The 22,087-nt window shown below is 36.0% G+C and overlaps 1 protein-coding gene across 3 annotated transcripts in view; it reads left to right on the forward strand.

Annotated features, from left to right (window-relative positions):
• The window catches only part of GPR89A (G protein-coupled receptor 89A), a 46,998-nt gene that overhangs the window by 22,181 nt on the left and 2,730 nt on the right, over positions 1-22,087 (forward strand). For all 3 annotated transcript variants that reach the window (XM_082612695.1, XM_082612696.1, XM_082612694.1), the window contains exons 6-12: positions 1,405-1,525; positions 2,172-2,252; positions 9,583-9,692; positions 11,608-11,696; positions 12,848-12,940; positions 19,477-19,572; positions 21,214-21,303. In XM_082612695.1, the coding sequence (XP_082468821.1) occupies positions 1,405-1,525; positions 2,172-2,252; positions 9,583-9,692; positions 11,608-11,696; positions 12,848-12,940; positions 19,477-19,572; positions 21,214-21,303 (680 nt within the window). The remainder of the gene's footprint in view (positions 1-1,404; positions 1,526-2,171; positions 2,253-9,582; positions 9,693-11,607; positions 11,697-12,847; positions 12,941-19,476; positions 19,573-21,213; positions 21,304-22,087) is intronic.

Consider the following 22,087-nt stretch of genomic DNA (forward strand, 5'->3'; position numbering starts at 1 on the left):
ATCAAAACCACAGGTAGAGAAGTCTTAGCTTCGGACACCATCTTGTTCTGAGGGGGGCAAGTTGGAAGGATGATTACAGATGTAAATATTTATAGTAGAATGAAGGTAGTTTATGTCTAATATCTTCTTTCTTATATAATAAGCCCATTAGCTAAAAAGAACAGATTGGAAAAATGAGTTAAAGAGTATCTGCTGAGCGGTAGGGGGAGACATGGCTGACCACGGGCGAGAAAAGGATTCCTTAGTAGTGTGTGATTTCTGTTAAGACTGGAGACCATATACCTGTAATGGCATCAATGTCAGTATGCATTCTAGCAGTTTGGGGCAGCTCAGTCATGGGCACAGGGAAGGCAGAGTGTTAGACTGATCCAGAGTTGGAAGTTTGCAGGATCAGTGCTTCAGGAGAAGAGTAGAGGACTGAAAGTCCTGGAGAGAGAAGTTAAAGCAAACAAGCTTGCAGTCCAAGCTCAGCAAAGAAGGAAATGGAAGGTCGGAGGAGGCAAAAGACTAGAGACCAGCAGTCATAATGACCTCTAAAATGGTGTAGTGGAAATAGAGGCACAAGAGGACTCAAATATTGGAAGTTCAGCTTCAAAGCTAGTAGAATTCCTGAACTACAGCTCTGGCATTAGGCCTTAGGAGTGGTTGGCTGAAGTGATGCTACCCTAGAAATAGGAAGTGAAAACAAACTTAAACTAGTGTTTTCCTGTGACACCAAACTTCCTGAGTTATTCTTAGCATTGCTTTCTGTCATATATCCCCAATACATCAACAATAGCATTTATTTTAACTACCAAGTTGATTTTCAGCCTTCTCAAATAATAGGAAACAATTGATAATTAGAATACAACTGAGTATCTAAAACTCATGTACTTACATTTGAATTACTCATTCTATAAATTCAGCCCATTTATTAGATGCATTATGTGCATATTGATGGCAAAAATGAATAAGACAAAGGTAGGTAAAGAGCTTATGACATTAGGGGAAAATGTATAGATTGAAGTTAACTATAGTAAGAAGTGGTATCTGCTATTTATATTTTTCCAGCAGTTTTGCTTTCCTAATTTTTTTGCCAAACCTTTTACTAAAAGTACTACCTTACTTTGTTAGAGTTCACACTACCTTGAATAAATAGGCAATAAGTGTTATTTATAATTGTTGTTATTATTTTACTATTACCATTACCCAAGAATAGAGATGATTCTGGAAGCATTTGGGATAAGAAGAAAATCAATAGACATATTTATTAGAGAAAAATCTACATATTAATAATTAAAATTTAGCTTATGTTAAGTTAGCTAAACGTAATGGTTGCTGTTTTCAGTCATGTTTCCTTTTGCTGTGCAGATAAAAGCCGTTTTACCTGTATCACCTGGCATTAATGTGCTTTGATATTTTTAGGGATCTTGTCCATAGAACAACTCATCAGCCGGGTAGGTGTGATTGGAGTGACTCTCATGGCCCTTCTTTCTGGATTTGGTGCTGTCAACTGCCCATACACTTACCTGTCCTACTTCCTCAGGTAACAAGAGTTTTGTCTCTTTTCTTTTTTCCCATTACTTATTGAATACGTATGTCACATTGTGCCACCATCATTAATACTTAAATATTAGATCTATGACATTGCCTTTTTACTCTTCTCTGTCCTTATGGGCATTGACCTAGAAATCTTTCAAATAAGTCTTATCACTTATATTGCTTGCCCTTGTTATTTGTCCTACATTTATTTATTTTTAAAATGGCAATTTCAATCTGACCTTCTCCACCCCCTTTTCACCCCCACTTTTTAAAGACACATTTTTAGTGGACAGCAATGTGAGCTAGTCTCAACTTGAGCAAATCAGTTCCTCCCAAAAGTAGAACAGTAGATGACAATGCCAAGTTAAAACTGTGCATACACATATATCCTAAATGTCACTGGATCAAAGTTAAGCAAGTCTATAAGAGAGCTAATTACCTTCCACTTCCCTGAGGCCCCAGAAGAATTAGCTACTAAAAAATGACAACAAAATCATTTTTCTTATTATAGTTATTTTAATATTCCTCAGAAAAAATACAGTTCCATGAATTATAGGGTAACAATTGAGGTTTATGTGTTTCTCCAGCTGCCTTGTATTATGCCCAGGGATGGAACCCAAAACTTTGCTAACAGCTTGTGCTTATTATAGGAATGTGACTGACACAGATATTGTAGCCCTGGAACGGCGACTACTCCAAACCATGGATATGATCATAAGCAAAAAGAAAAGGTAAGATATCAGCACATTAATGCTATTAGAATTTCTCAACAAGGAAATTTGACATGAATTGGTGCTAACAGGGAATTTCATCTCATTTCATTTTTAAGTTAGGGAACCATCAAAGACTTAGTGTCTAATCTTATGTGAAAGAAAATTTTCAAATTCAACCTTAGTTCCTAACTTTAGATAAATTCTCTTGAGATAAATTTTAGAATAACTTTTATATTTGAAGGTATTCTACACTGGATGTTTTAAAAGTCTTTTGTGCTGCATTTTTACAAACTTTTTCATGCCTTATTTCAACTTCCCTTTCTCCAACTACTTTAAAAAATCCTTCAAGTCTTCCAGCTATTGTTGTTGTTTTTATTATTTAAAAACTACTTTTAAAATGTATGTTTTCGAGGCGACATTTCTAGAAATCTGTATCACAGTGGGTAAAAGCATAGGCTCTAGATTGACTATCTGAATCTGAATCTTTGGCCTACAACTCACAGTGTGACTTTGAGCTGGTTGCTTTATTTCTTTATGTCTTGGTTTCCTTATCTGTAAAATGGAAATAATAATAATGAGTTGACTAACATGTAAAGTTCTTAGAACAGTGAACTATACATAGCCAAGGAAAACTATCTAACTTATTAATAATCCCGGCAGGACAATCATTTGGTTTTAATACTTGGCCTTTATTTATTCATTCATATAGTCATTCACTTAATAATTATATAGAAAGCCTACTTTATGCTAGGCACTGTACTAAATGCTGAATACTACATAGAGATAGAATGATGAACGAGGTAATCTGTTCCTACCTTCATGAAGCTTATTGGTCTACTGTTTTTATTAGAGTTATTAGTGCTCATATAAAAATGATGTCATAGAAGTTTTAAATTGCATGAGTGTTTTTCCATTTCATGTTTCTTCTTTCAACACTTTACTGTGTAGTAAGATACATAATCAAGTCAAAGAAGACTTAATATAAGAGAGAACAATAGACATTAGAATGATAAAGAGGTCCAGATTCACCAACTAATTATTTATCTCCATTTGTATACATCTTTACTAAGGGAGTGGAAGTAGATACACATGTGTATACATTTGTTTACTTTTATATGTTTTGTTCACATTCATGCTCTACAGTTTATTTTACATGAATGAATATGAATGTAGATTTTTAGAATATAACAATAAGAGCAGCATTGTTCAGTATTAAAAGATACTTGTATAGGAACATACTATTTTGATTCCCATGATCATTCTCCCTTGTACTATGTTTATTTTATTTATATAGAAAGATGAATATAAAGTCATGACCCATGTCATTGTGGATGTGCACTTTTAAGCCATTTCATCCCAGTCATGCTGAGGAATTAGCTCTGATCTATACATGTACCCCTATAGACCTTGTTAAGTCAGGATCTGGGATGGTTTGTGGTCCTGCAGTAGGTCTTACTAATTTGAGTGGCTCTCAGAAGAATCAGCCTCCCAACTTGACCTAATTATCACAGTTCTTTACCCAGTGGAGCTGACAGGGCAGATAGACAGCTAACATGACAACACTGCAACCTTTGAGGTTCATGCAATGTCCTTGCTATTTACCAAAATATTGAAAAAATGTCTCCAGAAACACTCATAGTTGCAGAAGAGTAGTGACCAGAAAACATCTTTCAATTTAACAGCAGAGGTCCCTAGTGAGATGACATACACGAAAAATAACATCTGTTGTGTACAGAAAAGTTAATGGTTGAAAATGGGGGCAGGAAAGAGGCATACTGTCTTCTCACTTGGAACACTGAATAGAGGATAAGGTTTATAGTATTTGGAAAATATTCATCAAAAACCTAGTTCAGATAGTATAAATATGCTGAGTTAGTGATCAAAGCCTTTCAGCTTTTTTCAGTTTGAGAGAATTAAGTGACCTGTTATTTTGTTTTATTTTTCTGTTGACTTAGATTTTAAAGCTTTTGTTTTGGAGATCTCTGATATAACTGAAGTATAGTCTTTTTTCACAAACAATATTAGTTTTGAAATTGTAGTATTGTAGAAGATAAAAAATACAGTTATGCAACTAACTACACACCACGGTAAAAGAAAAGAACTTGAACTAGACAATCACTTTACAAGAAACTTGTTAAGTCATCTTGAGCAAATACTAAACTGTCTCAGTTTTCTCATTTGTAAAATGGTGGGGTTAACTAAAGGGTCTCTAGGATCCCTTTCAACCCACAAATTCTGAATTTATACTTTTTCACACAGCTTATGACATACAAAAACAAAAAACCTAGAGTACATAGAGTATGTAAAAGTTAATGCAAGCTATTACTATGAGGAAAAACCTTATCTCTACCCTTGAATTAGAAACAGGAAAAATTGTTAAAAACAAATATTCTAAGGCAATGGAAAATGAACAGAGACAGGTAGAAATTTGAAGAGTGTCAGGTAACTGCATGTTTGTGGTTTTCTTGCCTCGGAGTGCTCTTCAACCACTGCTCACTTAAGTATACAGATTGATAGAGTTCAAATCAGCAGAGTAACTGGAAAATTTAAAGGGAAAATTTTGGAAGCAAGAGAAATGCAGAAGGACTGAGATCTACAATCTACATAAAAACTTTGCCCAAATCCCTGCCTCATCACTAAACTATACATGTGTAGAGGAAATACCAGAGAGTTGAGAAGTAGGCAGAAACTAGAAAGGGGTCTACCCTTGAAAGACAGCATTGCCTCTTAATGAGATTTGCAAGTTTGTTGTGTCTTTAACTGAGTGCATTGTCTGAACAGTATGTAAGTTAGACATTGTTGGATGACAGAAAGTGACAGGTATGTAAGTTAGACAAGTTGGATGACAGAAAGTGAAATTCTTACTGGCTTGAGGTGTCAGAAGGTAGAACTCAGGACTGGCAAAGCAATTAGAAATTTAGGAGGGATCCCTAGAAACAAAGGGACCACAGAGAGGGTAAGCAAGGCCTAAAATTTGATTATAAAATCTGCCCAAATTCTTTGTTGGCCACTAACCTGCTCAGGCTCAGAGGAAACCACCAGAGAGTCAGACTAAAGAAAGAGCCACTCAGAGTTGAAAAACTGAGCAGAAACATTAGTTACTGCACACAGTAAGTATGACAGTTTCACATTTCAAGTCCAGGTAAATTAACTGCTTACTAGAACAAAGAAAGAGCAGTCCTCAGAAAAATAAAACAGGTTCCAAAGCCACTAAAACATAATATCTACAATGTCAAGTTTTCAATCAGAACTTACTAGACATACAGAGAAACAGAACTGTGCAACCCATATTCAAGATTAAAAGCAACTAATAGACACTTAACTCCAGGGGGGCCCAGATAACAGATTTAGCAAACAGACTTGAAAACAGCTATTATAAATACATTCAAAGAAATGAAGAAAGCATAATATTAATTAGTGAACAGAAAAGGAGTCTCAAAAGAGAAATAGAAACTGTATTTTAAAAAAGAAACAAAAGAAAATTCAAACCTGAAAACTACAGTAACTGAAATGAAAATTTTACTATGTAGACTTAGCAGAATTGAGATGGCAGAAGAAAGAATCAGTGAACTTGAAGGCAGGTCGATAGAAATTATTCAGTCTGAAGAATAGAGAAATCAAAGATGGAAGAAAAATGAACAAAATCTCAGGATGAAGCAATATCAAGCAGTCTAAATACTTGTAGTTGGAGTCCTAGAAGAAGGAGAAAGGGGCCAAAAAAGTACTTGAAAAAATAATGGCCAAAAGCCTTCCAAATTTGGTGGAAAACATTAATTCACAGATCTAAGAGGCTCAAGTAGGGGAACCACAAAACTACACCTAGGTTCATATAGTCAGATTGCTAAAAGACAAAGATAAAGAAAAAATCTTGAAAGCATCAAAAGAAAAATGATAAATATAGGGGAACAACAAAAAAAGTAATGGTTGCTGAACAAGGTTATAGGATACAAAGTAAACATACAAAAATTAATTGTATTTTTATATTACTAGAAATTAAAAATACAGTACAAATTACAGTCACTCAAAAAAAATGAAATACTTAGGTATGAATCTAACACAACACGTACAGGACTTATATGCTGAAAACTATGAAGTGCTGATGAAAGAAATCAAAGGTCTAAATAGAGAAACATACCATGTTTAATAGATTGGAAGACTCAACATAGTAAAGATGTTAATTCTCCCCACATTGATGTACACGTTTAATGTAAGTCATTTCAAAATCCCAGAAAGATTTTTTGTAGATACACACAGAATTATTCTAAAGTTTATATGGAGACACAAAAGTACTAGACACTTTTTCAAAATAACTAAAACAATTTTGAAAAAGTAAAGTGAACAGTATCAGTCTATCTGATTTCAAAACTTATTATACAGCTATAATCAAGGATTATATTGGCAGAGGTATAGACACATAGACCAATGGAGCAGAATAGAGGACTCAGACCAACAGAAAAATGCCCAACTAATTTTTTTACAAATTTGCAAAATCAATTCAGTGGAGGAAAGATAGCCTTTTCAACAAATGGTGCTTGAACAATTGGACATCCATAGATTTTTTTTAGATGAATCTCGGTCTAAGTCTCACACCTTATATAAAAGTTAATTCAAAATGTAAAACTATAAAACTTGGTAGAAAAATAGGAGAAATATTTGAAATCTAGGACTACACAAGAGTTCTTAGACTTGACACCAAAAGCACAATTTATAAAAGGAAAAATTGATAAATTGGACTTCATCAAAATGAAAAAAATTCACTCTGTGAAAAACCTTGCTAAGAGGATGAAAAGAGAAATTACAGACTGGGAGAAAGTATTTGCAAACCACATATCTGAGAAAGAACTAACTTTCAGAGCTTAGAGAAAAAAAAAAATCAAACAGTCCAGTTAGAAATTGGGCAAAAGACCTGCACAGACATTCACTGTACACGTTTTATAAATGGCAATTAAGCACATGAAAAGGTTTTTTAACATCATTAGCCATTAGAGAAATGCAATTAAAACTATGAGCTATTACAACATACCTATTAGGTTGACTAAAATAAAAATTAGTGACAACAACAAATGCTAGTAAGGATGCAGAGAAACTGGATCACTCATACATTGCTGGTTAGAATGTGGAATAGTATAGTAACTCTGGAACACAGTTTAGCAGTTTCTTAAAAAAACTAAACATGCAACTATTACACAACGTAGCAATTGCATTCCTGGGTACTTTTTCCAGAGGAATGAAGACTTATCTTCACACAAAAATTTGTGCCTTAATGTTTATAGCAGTTTTATTCATAGTAGCCAAAAATGGAAATAATCCAGATATCCTTTAATGGATAAATGGTTAAAGTGTAGTTTATCCATACCACAGAATACTGCTGAGTAATAAGAAGTTATGAACTACTGATAGATGCAACAACCTGTATGAATCTCCAGAAAATTATGCTGAGTAAAGAAGCCAATCCACAAAGGGTACAGACTGTATGATTCTATTTATATAACATTTTTTAAATGACAAAATGGAAGTGGAAACAGGTTCGTGGTTGCCAGGGGTTAAAGAAGGGCTGGGGGGTGGGAGGAGGGAAGTGGGCTCTACAAGGGCAACATGAGGGATCCTTGTAGTAATGGAAATGCTCTGTATTTTGACTCTATAAGTGTCAGTATCCTGGTTGTGATATTGTACCCACAAGATTTCCGTTGGGGAAAGGTGGGGAAAGGGTACATGGTATCTCTGTATTTTTTTTATAACCCCATGTGGATTTACAGTTACATCAAAAGAAAATGTTTAATTAAAAAAGTAATTGCTGACTTCCAACCAGAAGTGATGGATACCAGAAAACGGTAGAATGGAGTATTTAAACCATAGTAGACATTTTTCAGCTTCTTTACATGCAAACTACCACCAAGTACATACTTCTTCTAGTGATTACCTGTTAGCCTGTTGTGGAACCACAGTGCAGTGTCTGTCATCTTTACATGTTCAAGAGGTTCCACTCCACAGCCAGTCATTATGTTTATTGTATTATAGACATTGAAACTGAGGACAACAGAAATGCACTTCTGTGCACCCTATCTCCCTCTGCCTTCCTTTAATCCAGCATGGTAGGTTGATGTAAATGAGTGGGATAGAACCTCTTCCCTTTTGCTCCAGCTTTCCCAACTATGAAAATAGGAAAACTAAGACTTATGAGTCTCACCAAGTCAAAATCTCCCTAGGTCTGAGCCTCTTCTTGGCTGTTCTACATCTTCCAATAATGCTGAGTTACAGTGAACATGTGTAATTAAAGGAAAAGGCAGAAGGAGCTAATACAACTTGGGAGCTATATTCCATTTACTCAGTATCCCAGTAAAGGTCATTTTAAGGAGGAAACAGTTAAGTCAGTGTGGCTAACACACTTAATATTCTTTATTGTTAATATCATTTTAGCCAATGGCTTAAAGAATTTAGCCCACAAAAATACCATTTGGTATTTGTTACCATTGGTTCCATTTGTATTGGTCCTAACCATGAATACCAATGCTGCTTCTTTATCCTTACCACTTCGATCTCTTGTCATCCTTTTGAGGTTAACCTTGAGTTAAATTTTTCTTTAGTTCTACAACTCTTTTTATTAGAGTCATTCTGCTTTATTTTAAGCCTGTAGGCCTTGGCCTATTGTACTCTTCAAGTAGCCATTAATGCACAAATGATCTGTTTTTCCTCACAAGGACCCTATTCTATGTGGTGGGCTGGAACATGGCAGCAGCCACCACTGAGGCGGTAGGTCCTTCCACAGACTGACAGGACAAGCGGAAGGACAAGTTTCCCACTGATTTACTCGGTAGTAGTGGGAGACTGTCGTTAAAGGGAGAATGGTGTTTTAGAAGAGGCCAGGTTTATGTGATTTTCCGAGGTTTTTGTTTGTTTGTTTTTCTTTTGTCTGCTTTTAAAAAGGAAAGAAAAAAACATTTATTGAGTTCCTACCCTGTACCTGATCCTTTAGCTAGGCACGTTAGCTATTGTTTTATTTTGTTTTTAAATGATAATGTTAATACTTAAATATATTATTTCATTGATCTTCACAATCATCCAGAGATGAGGAAATGAAAACTCTAAGGTCTCACAGTTTCCAAGTTGTAGAGCCAGTCCTCAAATTTATTGCCTACTCCAATTCTGTGCTCCTTCACCTATTCCACATTCCTTCTGGGAGTGTATGCTTTTCCCTCAGTTGTAAGTGGTGGAAAAGTGGGGCTCCAGAATTTGAATCCTTCCCTGAACAGCTCAGCAAATGAAAGGAGCAGTTATGAGACTGGAAAGCAGATGAGAATGGACTACGAGGGTCCATGCTTCCTTGCTGAGGTTTTATATTTTATTTCAGGATGGCAATGACACGGAGGACTATGTTCCAGAAGGGGGAGGTGCATAACAAACCATCAGGATTCTGGGGAATGATAAAGAGTGTTACCACTTCAGCACCAGGAAGTGAAAGTATCCTTTATCCCTCTGCTTGATTCTTTTTCTCAACTCTGGACCAAGGGCAGAAGAAAAAACAGTATTGGGATATTCTCTTCTAAGATACCTGACTGCAACAGAGTTCAGCTGGCCAGGGCTGGGCTTAGGAAATACAATGTGTACAGTCATCTTTCCAACAGCCATAGAAGATCATAAAATAATAAAACCATTGTCTTTGAACTGAAGGGGTCCTAACACGTCAGTCTTTCCATTTTACAGATGAGAAAATAGACCGAGAGAAGTTGTCACACAATGGCTTGTGGCAAAGATAAGACCAGAACTGTGGTCTCCTCAGTTCTTTCCACTACACTATTGTATTTCCCACCTCTGCAAAACCACCACAAAACAATGCCTCCCCCAAATGGATGGTTTGTATATGAGATTGTAAGGGCCCATTTCTAAAGCAGTCAGTTTTAGAAACAAACAATTTTTAAGCAGCTCTGTATCTCCAGTGACTTTTTGGTTTAAAGAATCAAGGAGATTGGGATAATGGACTTGTCTTGGCCCAGCTGGTTGCAGTGTTAAACTGATTCCCAAATTGAGTAACCAAATCTCTTTGTGGCTACCAGGTTATTAAGCCGGAATTTGGGGTGGGGGACTAGAGGTGAAATAGCATATTCCTGCTTCATTCTCTGGCCTGAGGAAGAACAGATTCCCCTGTGCCTCAACTGGAGGAAAAGAATGTAACCTATTCTTGCTATAAATTATGATATATCTTTCTGGTGTGAAATGAAGGTAAGAATTAGAAAAAGAAAAAAAAAAAGTAGGATGACCACAGGAGAGAGAAAAAAAAGATGACTTTAAATTCATTTCTCGTCTCCTATTTCCAGACAGAGTGCTAAGGGGTAAAATGATGAGCAGAGGTTAGCCTCTCTCCTCAAGGAGCTTACTGCCTAATCATGGAAGAGCCAAACGTGTAACTCATTAAACCGCATTATTCAGTGGCCTGGACCATGCCAACAGCAGCCACTACTGAGGAAGGAACTGAAGGGCATTTGCTGATTTGGGTAAACTCACAGAGAGGAGGGAAGATTTGGATTAAAGCCAATGCTTCTGTTTTAGAAGGGGCTGTCTTTACTATTTTTATTACTTAAAAATTCATAAAGGCCAAAGTTTAGGTTTAAGCTGTCTTAGCAACACTAAGTCAAGTCAAAAAAGTGTCGGGATTATTTAAGATCTCTGAGTCCTTTCCTAAATGGAGAGGATAATCACATGACCTCACTGAGTTCTTCAAAAGTGGCATAGCGTAATGGAAAGAGCAGCCCTTGGAGTAAGGCAGATCTGACTTTGCTTCCATGCCTATTAGCTGTGTGACTTTGAGCAAGTTATTTGACTCTCTGAGCTTTACTTTCCTTATCTGCAAAATGGATAATAACACCTATCTCATGGGATTGTTGTAAATAATAGAAGATAATATCTGTAAAGAACTAAAGAAGGTAATGTCTATAAATCCCAGCCTGTATTAGAACTCAGTAAACATTAGTTCCCTTCCCTATCATTGTATTTATTCAGATATTTCAGGAGAAAACTTTGCTATATGATAGGTGTTTTTCTTACTATGTAACCTTTTGAGATGCCAAAGATTACATTTGACTTAATCTAACTAGATAAAGCAAAAATAAACAGAACCATCTCTCTGAGCCACTTGAGCTAGTGAGAAACTGAGTGGTAGGTGTTTGGTGGTGATGCTCTTGATGGAAAAACTTTTATACACCTGTGTCTGAGGTTGGAAAAATTGTGCTAAAGTAGTACTGCTGGCTATAAGCAGGAAATTGAAAATATGGGCAGTTCCTAGGACCCACTGTAGAAGAAAGCAAAAGCAAATGCTTTCTTTATTGCTATTCCTTGAAACTTCTATGTGATTTAAACCTTGATGCCCGTTTTGTGCCAGATCTTACTCTTATTCAACAGGAAGTGGATGCTTTGGAAGAACTAAGCAGGCAGCTTTTCCTGGAAACGGCTGATCTATATGCTACCAAGGTACGGAGCAAGGAAACTGAAGTGTGGTTTTTACTAATATGATTGAAGAGAAAACAAGACTAAATAGCTTTTTAGCATCCTCTATGGCCAAGCCATGTTAAGAGGCACCTCATAGCTTCAATATCAGCCATGAAGCACTGATGGCTGCACCCTTTGTAACATTGCTCCTACCAGTAGCAAAACCCTTAATGGAACACTCTCAAAAATAGAAATTAGTGGGATAGTCAGAAGAGGCTTTTAATCATCTAGGAAGGTGGCACACACCACTTCCTACTGATGATCCAGGATCAAGAGGGTAGCTCCTATGGTAGCTCCTCTGTTTTTTATTCTCTTGCAAGTTAGTAATAGTGTAAGAGCAGTAAGACACCAGTCTGCTGTGGTCTAGCCCTATTTTAAAGGATCTGGATCAAGAAGGGACCTAACGGGCTTCCCTGGTGGCGCAGTGGTTGAGAGTCCGCCTGCCGATGCAGGGGACACGGGTTCGTGCCCCGGTCCAAGAAGATCCCATATGCCGCGGAGCGGCTGGGCGCGTGAGCCATGGCCGCTGAGCCTGCACGTCCGGAGCCTGTGCTCCGCAACGGGAGAGGCCATAGCAGTGAGAGGCCCACGTACCGCAAAAAAAAAAAAGGGACCTAACTACAAGAAGTAACTTTCCTTTGTACACCTAAAATGCAATGTAATTTAAATATGCAAAATCTATTAGTTAAGGTTGTTCAAACTATTTTAATCCTTTTTGAGGATTACTTCACAGGAATAGCCATGTAGGATAGAGGTAAACATAGGCTTTGAAGACAGATAGACCTGAGCCTAACTTCCCTTACTCACTAGCTCTGCAACCTTAAGCAAGCTATTTAACCTCTCTAAGCCTCTGTTTTCTCATCTGTAAAATTAAAGAGAACATATCTCATAAGAGTTTTTATGAAGATTAAAGTAGATAATGCATGTAAGGTGTTTATCCTAATTTCTGGCTTAAAGTAATCATTCAATAAATTTTTCCCACCACTACTATTACTGTTATTTTAATATTATTATTATTATCATGTGTGGTTTTAATTCTTAGCCTGAACAGTGATTCAAAGAGGCAGGAATTTTGTGGAATATAAATGTAATTTTGCTGAGACTAACCATGTTTTGTGTTTGTTTTCCCTCAGGAGAGAATAGAATACTCCAAAACTTTCAAGGGGAAATATTTTAATTTTCTGGGTTACTTTTTCTCTATTTACTGTGTTTGGAAAATTTTCATGGTAAGTATATTATTTTTAATTGTCAGGATTTAGGTGATTTTCCCTGGTAATGGCAGAGAGAGAAAATTGAGTTTGGTTGAGGCATTGAACTAAATTCCAAATCCGGTAACTAAATTCCAAATCCAGTTGAGTCAATAGAAAATGTGATCTTTCACATCTCTGAGCCTCATTTTTTCACCCTCTCCTTTTTGGGTCACCTAGAAGAGGGAGGTTGCATTTTTATTCTGTCAGAAATCATGAATACACTGCTGGGCGTGGGGTGGATGGATGGTGGGGGGCCGCCGCATGGCGCAGGGGGATTGGCTCGGTGCTTTGTGGCCGCCTGGAGGGGTGGGATGGGGAGGGTGGGAGGGAGGGAGACGCAGGAGGGAGGGGATGTGGGAACAGATGTATATGTATGACTGATTCACTTTGTTGTAAAGCAGAGACTAATAAAAAAAAAGAAATCATGAATAAGTTCTTAGATTATGAAATATATGAAGAGTGAATATTGAAGTTTCTTATTTTACACCCTGCTTTCCATATTATGCATGAGTACGTGACTGTATATAACGCAATTCCTACCTTCAGCTCAGAATAGAAACCACCTGTCCTTTTTAATAATCTGTATATACCCAAAAAAGTTAATTCTAAAACATATTTCTACAGATAAGTTCATCTTCTGTGCTTACAGCTCTTATTCTTTTGTGGCTCTCCCTTAACGCTCTATTCTTTATGTGCATTTTATGTACTGCATTATTTGTCTTTACTTGTGACTCATCTGCAGGTATTAATGGATTTCAGTGTGATTATAGAAAAGGCTGATTTGACGTTCTAGTTTGGTGACTTTCCCACTGGGGCTGTGCTTGCACAAAGAGGAGCTTTGTCAGCTTGTTAGTTAATTTTGATCAGTGTAGGTGAATGGAGGATTCTGGATTTAACAGATCTAATGTTATAATAAATTGATGTTAATACCCATTCAGATGACATTTTAAAATCTTTTTTTTAAATCAGTGTTACTTTATTCTTTTTTTAAATTAATTAATTTATTTATTTTTGGCTGTGTTGGGTCTTCATTTCTGTGCGAGGGCTTTCTCTATTTGTGGCAAGTGGGGGCCGCTCTTCATCGCAGTGCGCGGGCCTCTCACTGTCGCGGTCTCTCCCGTTGCGGAGCACAGGCTCCAGACGCGCAGGCTCAGTAGCCATGGCTCACGGGCCCAGCCGCTCCGCGGCATGTGGGATCCTCCCAGACCAGGGCTCGAACCCGTGTCCCCTGCACCGGCAGGCAGACTCTCAACCACTGCGCCACCAGGGAAGCCCAGACATTTTAAAATCTTGATTCATTCAGTGGGAGAGGATAAATGAAGATATTGTATTCAGTTAACTAAGCTACTAAAGGCTTTTCCTGAGATGCAACCTTTAGGAGAGCATAACATTTTTAACAGCTTTATTGAGATGTAATTGACATTCAACAAACTGTACATATTTAAAGTATACAATTTGGTAAGTTTATATAAGTTTATATATATATACCTGTGCAACAGTCATCACCACAATCAGGATAGAGAACATATCCATCCATCACTTTCAAAAGTTTCCTCGGGCCCCTTTGTAATGCCTCTCTATTCCTTTTTATTGCTGAGTAGTGTTCCACTGTATGGATGTGCCACAATTTGTTTATCTGTTTGCCTGCTGATCGATATTTGTTTGTTTTCAATTTGGGGATATTACAATAAAGCTGCTGTGAACATTTCTGTACAAGTCTGTATTTGGACATATGCTCTCTTTTCTCTTGGGAGAAAGCATTTAAGTGTAGAATGGCTGGATCATATGGCAGATGTATGTTTGACTTTTGAAGAAACAGCCAAACTTTTCCAAAGAGGTTGCACCATTTTATATTCCCACCTGCAGTGTTTGAGAGTTTCAGTTATTCCACATCCTCACCAACATTGTGTAGTCAGTCTTTTTAATCTTAGATGTTTTAATAGGTATGAGGTGGTATTGAATCATTTTAATTTGCATTTTCCTAATGTCTAATGAAGTTGAACAACTTTTTATGTGCCTTTTTGCCACCTGTATATCCTCTCTGGCAATGTGTCTATTCAAATTTTTTGCCAATTTTTTTTTTTTTTTTTTTTTGGTACGTGGGCCTCTCACTGTTGTGGCCTCTCCCGTTGTGGAGCACAGGCTCTGGACGCGCAGGCTCAGCGGCCATGGCTCACGGGCCCAGCCGCTCCGCGGCATGTGGGATCTTCCCGGACTGGGGCACGAACCCGTGTCCCCTGCATCGGCAGGCGGACTCTCAACCACTGCACCACCAGGGAAGCCCTTTTTTGCCAATTTTTTAATTAGGTTGTTTTCTTTTTATTGGGTTTGAGAGTTTTTCAATATAGTCTGGAAGCCTTTTATCAAATATGTGATTTTCAGATATTTTCTCCCAGTCAGTGGCTTGGCTTTTCATTCTCTTAGCAGTATCTTTCAAAAACCAGAAATTCTTCATTTTGATGAAGTCCAGTTTATCTTTTTTTTTTCCTACTATGGATTATGCTTTTGGTGTTGTATCTAAGAAATCTTTGTCTAAAGATTTGTCACAAAGATGTTTTTCATATGTTTTCTTCTAGAAATTTTATAGTTTTAGGTTTTACATTTAGGTCTATGATCCATCTTGAGTTAATTTTCTAATATGATATTGGAGTATGAATCCAAGTTCATATTTTTCATATAGATAGCCAATTGTTCTCACACAGTTTATTGAAAAGAGTAACCTTTCTCCATTGAGGTAATTTTGCAATTTTGTCAAAACTAATTGACCATATGTGTGTGGGTCTGTTTCTGTACTCTCTTTTTTTCTATTGAGATTTATATGTAACTTATATATTTACTTCTGCCCATACCACACTGTCTTGATCAATGAGTTTTCCAATTCATGAGCCTGGTACAACTCTTCATTTATTTAGATCTTCTTTAGTTTCTCTCAACAATGTTTAATAGTTTTTAGTGTACAAAACTTTCATCAGACTTATCTCTTAAGTATTTAATTTTTTGATGCTATTATAAATGAAAATGTTTTTATAATTTTAATTTCCAAGTGTTACTAGCATATAGATATACAATTGATTCTTGTATATTGATCTTATATTCTGCAACCTTGCTAAACTCCCTTATTATTTCTAGGAGCTTTTTATAAATTTCGTAGGATTTTTCTACATAAACAATTCCATCCTACCTTTCTTCTTCTCCTCCTCCCCCAGCCTTACTGCACTGACCAAAGCCTCCAGTTACAGAGTTAAATAGAGCACTCATCCTGATCTTGTTCCTGATCTTAGGGGGAAAGCATCCAGTCTTACACCATTAAGTATGATGTTAGCTGTCGGTTTTTCCTAGGTGCCCTTTATCAGGCTGAGAAATTTTCTTTTATTCATAGTTTCTTGAGTGTTTTTAATCATGAAAGCATGTTTGATTTTGTCAGATGCTTTTCTGCATCTATTGAGATGATCATATGATTTTTCTTTTTTAGTCTGCTAATATAGTGAATTACATTAATTTTTGAGTATTAAACTGACCTTGCATTCCTGCAGTAAACTTTACTTAGCCATGATGTATTATTCTTTTTATATTTTGTTAGATTTAATTTACTAAAATTTTGTTAAGAATTTGTGCATCTATGTTTATGAGGAATACCAGAATGTAGTTTTCTTGTTAATGTCTTTGTTTGGTTTATGTGTCTAACCTTAGAGAATAAGTTGAGAAGTATTTCTTTCTCTTCTAATTAGCAGAAGAGTTTGTGTGGAATTGTTATTATTTCTTTCTTAAATGTTTGGTGGATTTCATCAGCCATCTAGACCTGGAGTTTTCTTTGCAGAGAGTTTTTTAACTACAAATATAATTTCTTTAATAGTTATAAAGTTTATTCAGAGTTATCTATTTCTTCTTGAGTGAACTTTTGTACTTGTGTCTTACAAAGAATTTATCCATTTTTATTGAAGTTGTCAAATTTATTGGCATAAGATTGTTCACAGCATTCTCTTATTATCCTTTTAATATTTATAAAATCTGTAATGATGTCACCTCTCTCATTCTCTTTTTATGTAACAGCTCTATTGAGATATAATTCACATGCAGTACAATTCACCCATTTAGTGTACAATTCAGTGGTTTTTAATATTCACAAAGTGTGTAACCATCAACACAATCAATTTTTATCACCCCAAAAAGAAATCCCATACTCACTAGCAGTCATTCCCTATTTCTCCCCCAGCCTCAGGCAGCCACTAATCTATTGATACTTTCTGTCTCTATAAATTTCCCTATTCTGGACATTTCATGTAAATGGAATCATACAGTGTGGTCTTTTGTGATTGGCTTCTTCACATAATGTTTTCAATGTTCCTCTGTGTTGTAGCCTCTATCAGTACTTCATTCCTTTTTATGACTGAGTAATATTTATTTCCTTATATGGATATACCACATTAATTTAAATTATCCACTTATCAGTTGATGGACATTTGAGTTGTTTCCACTTTTTGGCCACTGTAAGTAATGCTATTGTGAGCATTCATGTATAAGTTTTTATGTGGACAGATGTTTCATTTCTCTTAGGTATATACCTGTAGGGGTAGAATTGCTGGGTTATATGCTAACTATATGTTTAACCTTCTAATAAACTGCCAAACTACCAGGCTGTTTTCCAAAGCATCTGTACCAATTTACATTCCTACCAGCAATGTGTGATGGTTGCAATTTCTCCACATCCTCTTCAACACTTATTATCTATCTTTTTAATTATAATAATTTTAGTGTATGTGAATTGGTATCTCTCTAATTCTTGATATTGATAATGTGTGTCTTTTCTCTTTTTTTCTGATCAGTCTCGATAGAAGTTATCAATCTTATTGAACTTTTCAAAGAACCAGCATCTGAGTTAATTGATTTTTCTCTGTTGTTTTTCTGGTTTCTACTATTATTTCTCTTCTGCTTTTTTAGGGTCTTCTTTTTCTAATTTCTTAAAGTGGAAGCTAAGATCATTGGTTTGAAACCTTTTTTTTTAATATAGGTCTCTTAACGCTATAAATTTCTTGCTAAGCACTATTTTAGTTGCATCTCACAAAATGCAACTTTTTTGATATGTTTATTTTTATTTTCCTTCAGTTCAAAATACTTCCTGATTTCCTTTTTGATTTCTTCTTTGACTTGTGGGTTAGAAGTATGTTATAAAATATTTGGGGATCATCTGAATATCTTTCTGTAATTGCTTTCTAATTTAATTTCATGTGATCTGCAAATATACTTTGAATCTTTTTAAGTTTATTGAGACTTGTTTTCTGACCCAGAATATGGTTAACCATGGTTAATGTTCTATGTACACTTGAATAGAATGTGTATTCTACTCCTGTTGGGTGGAATGGCTTGCAAGTGTCAATTAGGTCAAGTTGGTTGATAGTATTGTTAAAGTTTTCTGTGCTCTTACTGATTTTCTGACTACTTAATTACTGAGAGAGGGGTGTTGAAATTTCCACCTATTGTTGTGGATTTGCCTTTTTTTTAATTCTATCTTTTTTTTGCTTCATGTATGTCATGTAGGGTCTTTATGTGCCCCTTGTTGAAATGATTCTTTTATTCTTATGAAGTGACCCTTTTATTTTTTGCTATGAAATCTACTTTGTCTGATATTAATATAGACATTCCAGCTTTCTTTTGATTAGCGTTAGCATAATATATCTTTTTCCATACTTTTACTTTTAACCTATTTGTATCTTTAAAGTGGGTTTCTTGTAAGCAACTTGCTTTTTTATCTAATCTGATGGTCTCTGCCATTTAATTGTCATATTTGGACCAGGAGTCAGCCATCTGTAGCCCACAGGCCAAATCCAGCCACAACGTGCTTTTATTTTAAAAGTTTTATTGGAACACAGCCAAGCCCATTTATCTACATATTGTCTGTAGCTACAGTTACGTGACAGTGGCAGAGTCTGCCAACCCCTGGTTTAGACCATTTATATTTAATGTGATTATCGATATGGTTGAGTTTAAAACAACCATGTTGCTGTATGTCTTTATTCATCTCATGTGTTCTTTTTTCCCCTTTTTCCTTTTTTTCTTCCTTCTTTTGGATTAATTGGGTATTTTTCTTAATTCCATTTGATCTTCTTTGTTGGCTTGTCAGCTATAACTCTCTTTTTTTTGTTTTAGTGATTGCTATTAGAGCTGTCAGAAAATAACCACAGGGAATGACCCTGGAATTCCTTGATTCTCTTACCCTGAGTTCGTCTACCAAAATGTTTCCTTTCTGGATCCTATTAAATTAAGTTGTATATGTCATAGCCTTATTCCCCTTTATACTCTACAGAAAAGAAAGATAGTGTAGATAGGGACTTTTGTTTGCCTATGTGTGAATAGCCAAAATAGATTTCTTATATATGATTTAGATTGAGAGTAGAATTGCATTTTTAGGAATATCCACCTGTAAGGTACATTTGGTGATTAATTCATTATTTTGAATCATTTTTTAAAATGGTGATTATTGAGATACTCTAATGTAAAGGTCTGTGTCTCTGCAGGCAACCATTAATATCGTTTTTGACCGAGTTGGGAAAACTGATCCAGTCACAAGAGGCATTGAGATCACTGTGAATTATCTGGGGATCCAATTTGATGTAAGAGTTGTATCAAAATCCTTGTTTGTTATGTTTCTTTCTATTTTATCTGCTCTAAATTACAATTCTTTAGATTCTAACTCCTTATTCTAGGTGCTTGCTCTGCTTTCATTCTTCTCACTGTCCTCTATATTTGGCATATATTTGGCATATTCATATGGCAAATTCGTAAAGGGCATAAAACCATAAGTAACGACTGGCAATTATTATTGTCATGGAGAGTGATTATTTCTGTAGTTCCTCCTCTTCTTCTCTGTAGCAGCTACCACTCACCAGCTTCTCCATAACAAATATTCAAATACTTCTCTCTGTGATACTTGATGACATCTTCAAACATAACTCACCTTTGATTCCTCTGGTAGAAAATTAAATACTAATTAGTGTTTTTGTGTTAGAACTGAAATGATTTCTGCTATAAAAAATTAACTGTATCAATTAATTCATGTGGGTTTTGAGCTAAAAATGTTAACTGTCACCTGTGCACAAAGGTTTTTTAATCGTCTTTCTACATGTTTTATAATACCACTGTTATTAAACACACTCTTGTCCCAATTTAAGTTTAATGTCTTTATTTGTAGAATAGTATATTTTCCAGGTATATATATAGCCAATGATTCTAGCTGATTAGCACTTTGATAATAAGACCAATGTCATGTTCTTAGTCCCTATGAGTGCCATTTAGCTGTGCTATGATCCTGGCCACAGACTGCATGCTACCCCCAGCCAGCCGTCTCTGCTGGACATGCCCCTGGTAGCTGGATAAAATGAAAATACACCAGAGCAAATTGAGCTCCAGTCCTTGAGAAACAGCTCAAAGCACACATTTTTTTGATGATAGATCAATAGTGTATCCTTTTTTGAAGGAGCATGGTATCTTTCCTTCAGGTAGTGTATAAATTATACGGTAAAGTATGCTTCGCTCTTTTTTCACATGTGTTTTCCTCTTTTAAATATTTTTACTGGGGTGAGGTTTTAGAAATGCCCTTATCAGTGCTTTAAGGCTAGCTGCTGTGTGTGTATATGTATTCCATCTATAACTCATCTATATACATACTTCACGTTTCATAATTCTGAATAACATCTCTTAGATGTTAGCAATGCAGCTCCCCCTCAGATGCTTTTCAGCCCTGAATCAAGCACAGGGTATCACAGCTGCCTCTCACTCTGAAGCAATCCAAGAGGAGAAGAAGGTATCATCATGTGATTCAGATGAAGGTCAGCTATTTCCTAGACTATAGCTGAGAATGTCTACATATTCTTTTATTATAAGAAGAAAAGTTTCTTATAGTTTTGGGTGATCAGAGAACTGTCATTCACAGATATTAAAAATTATCAGGCTGCTATTTAGTTTCCTTTTAATTCATGCTTTTCACTTGAAGCTGTGTTATTAGCTTTGTGTTTCTTCTGGTTATTAGGGTTATTTTCATCACTTCATTGCACTTTCTTTCTTCTGTCCTTCAGTTTTAAGTCTGCTAGTTAAGATATCCACTGCAGTCTTCCTGTACATGTTTTCACTGCCACTTACTTGCTAATGAAGTTCCCTCTCACAGCTACATAAGTGATAAGAATGCATCTTCTTAGCTTTCCCATCTCTCTGAACAGAGATTTAACAAATATTTTTCCTTCCTATTGTGTTGACAGGTGAAGTTCTGGTCCCAACACATTTCCTTCATTCTGGTTGGAATAATCATTGTCACGTCTATCAGAGGACTGCTGATCACTCTTACCAAGGTAGGTTGTATCACAGAGTTTAAAAGTACTAATTTAATTACATGTGGCACTGTGAGATGATTTTACCTAATTAACATTTCTGCCTTCTGAGATCTTAAACAGCAGTCGCAAATATTTAAAAGACATACAACAGAATAAAAGAAAAAGTTAAACTAATACATAAGTTGATGATGATGTATTTACATCATACACCAATCAGATAAGTACAGTTAGTTACCAAAGGTCACAGAATGAGATCACAGTCTGCTTCATTCACTGATATGTCACCAGCATCTAGAACAGAACGTGGCACATGGTAGGTACTGAGCAGGTATTTGGAATGAATAAATGAGATAGTATTTGAGGTTAGAAGAATAACTGTGAGAGTTGCTTGTAAGGAGGATATGGAAGTAGGAGAAGCAGAATGTTCAGCTGTTTTCTGATCAACATAGGAAGGCTTCATGGAGCTGGAAGGTGAATCCTCTCTGGCAGAAGGGGTAGGGATTTCAAAATCCAAGAATTGTTTGAAAGGAGAGAAGAGGTTGGGAGGGGAGAAGGGATCACCAAGCATCTAGCACAATTTTAGGAAGAGCTCAGGGAGCCTAGTAACAATTTCAAGGGCTTGGAGTGGCCTGGAGTAATTTGTTTTAATGATTTATAATGATGTTAAAATCATATGTATCACATAGTTTCTGATAAGGTGGAATCCTTTCATGTTATAATACCTAAAACCACCAACTTACCCATATGGGAAAAGTATAACTGGATCCTTTTGGGGCAGTCTATTTAAATATCTTATTTATAG

This window comes from Mesoplodon mirus (assembly GCF_964341445.2).
Source record: "Mesoplodon mirus genome assembly, chromosome: 3".
Classification (NCBI taxonomy): domain Eukaryota; kingdom Metazoa; phylum Chordata; class Mammalia; order Artiodactyla; family Ziphiidae; genus Mesoplodon; species Mesoplodon mirus.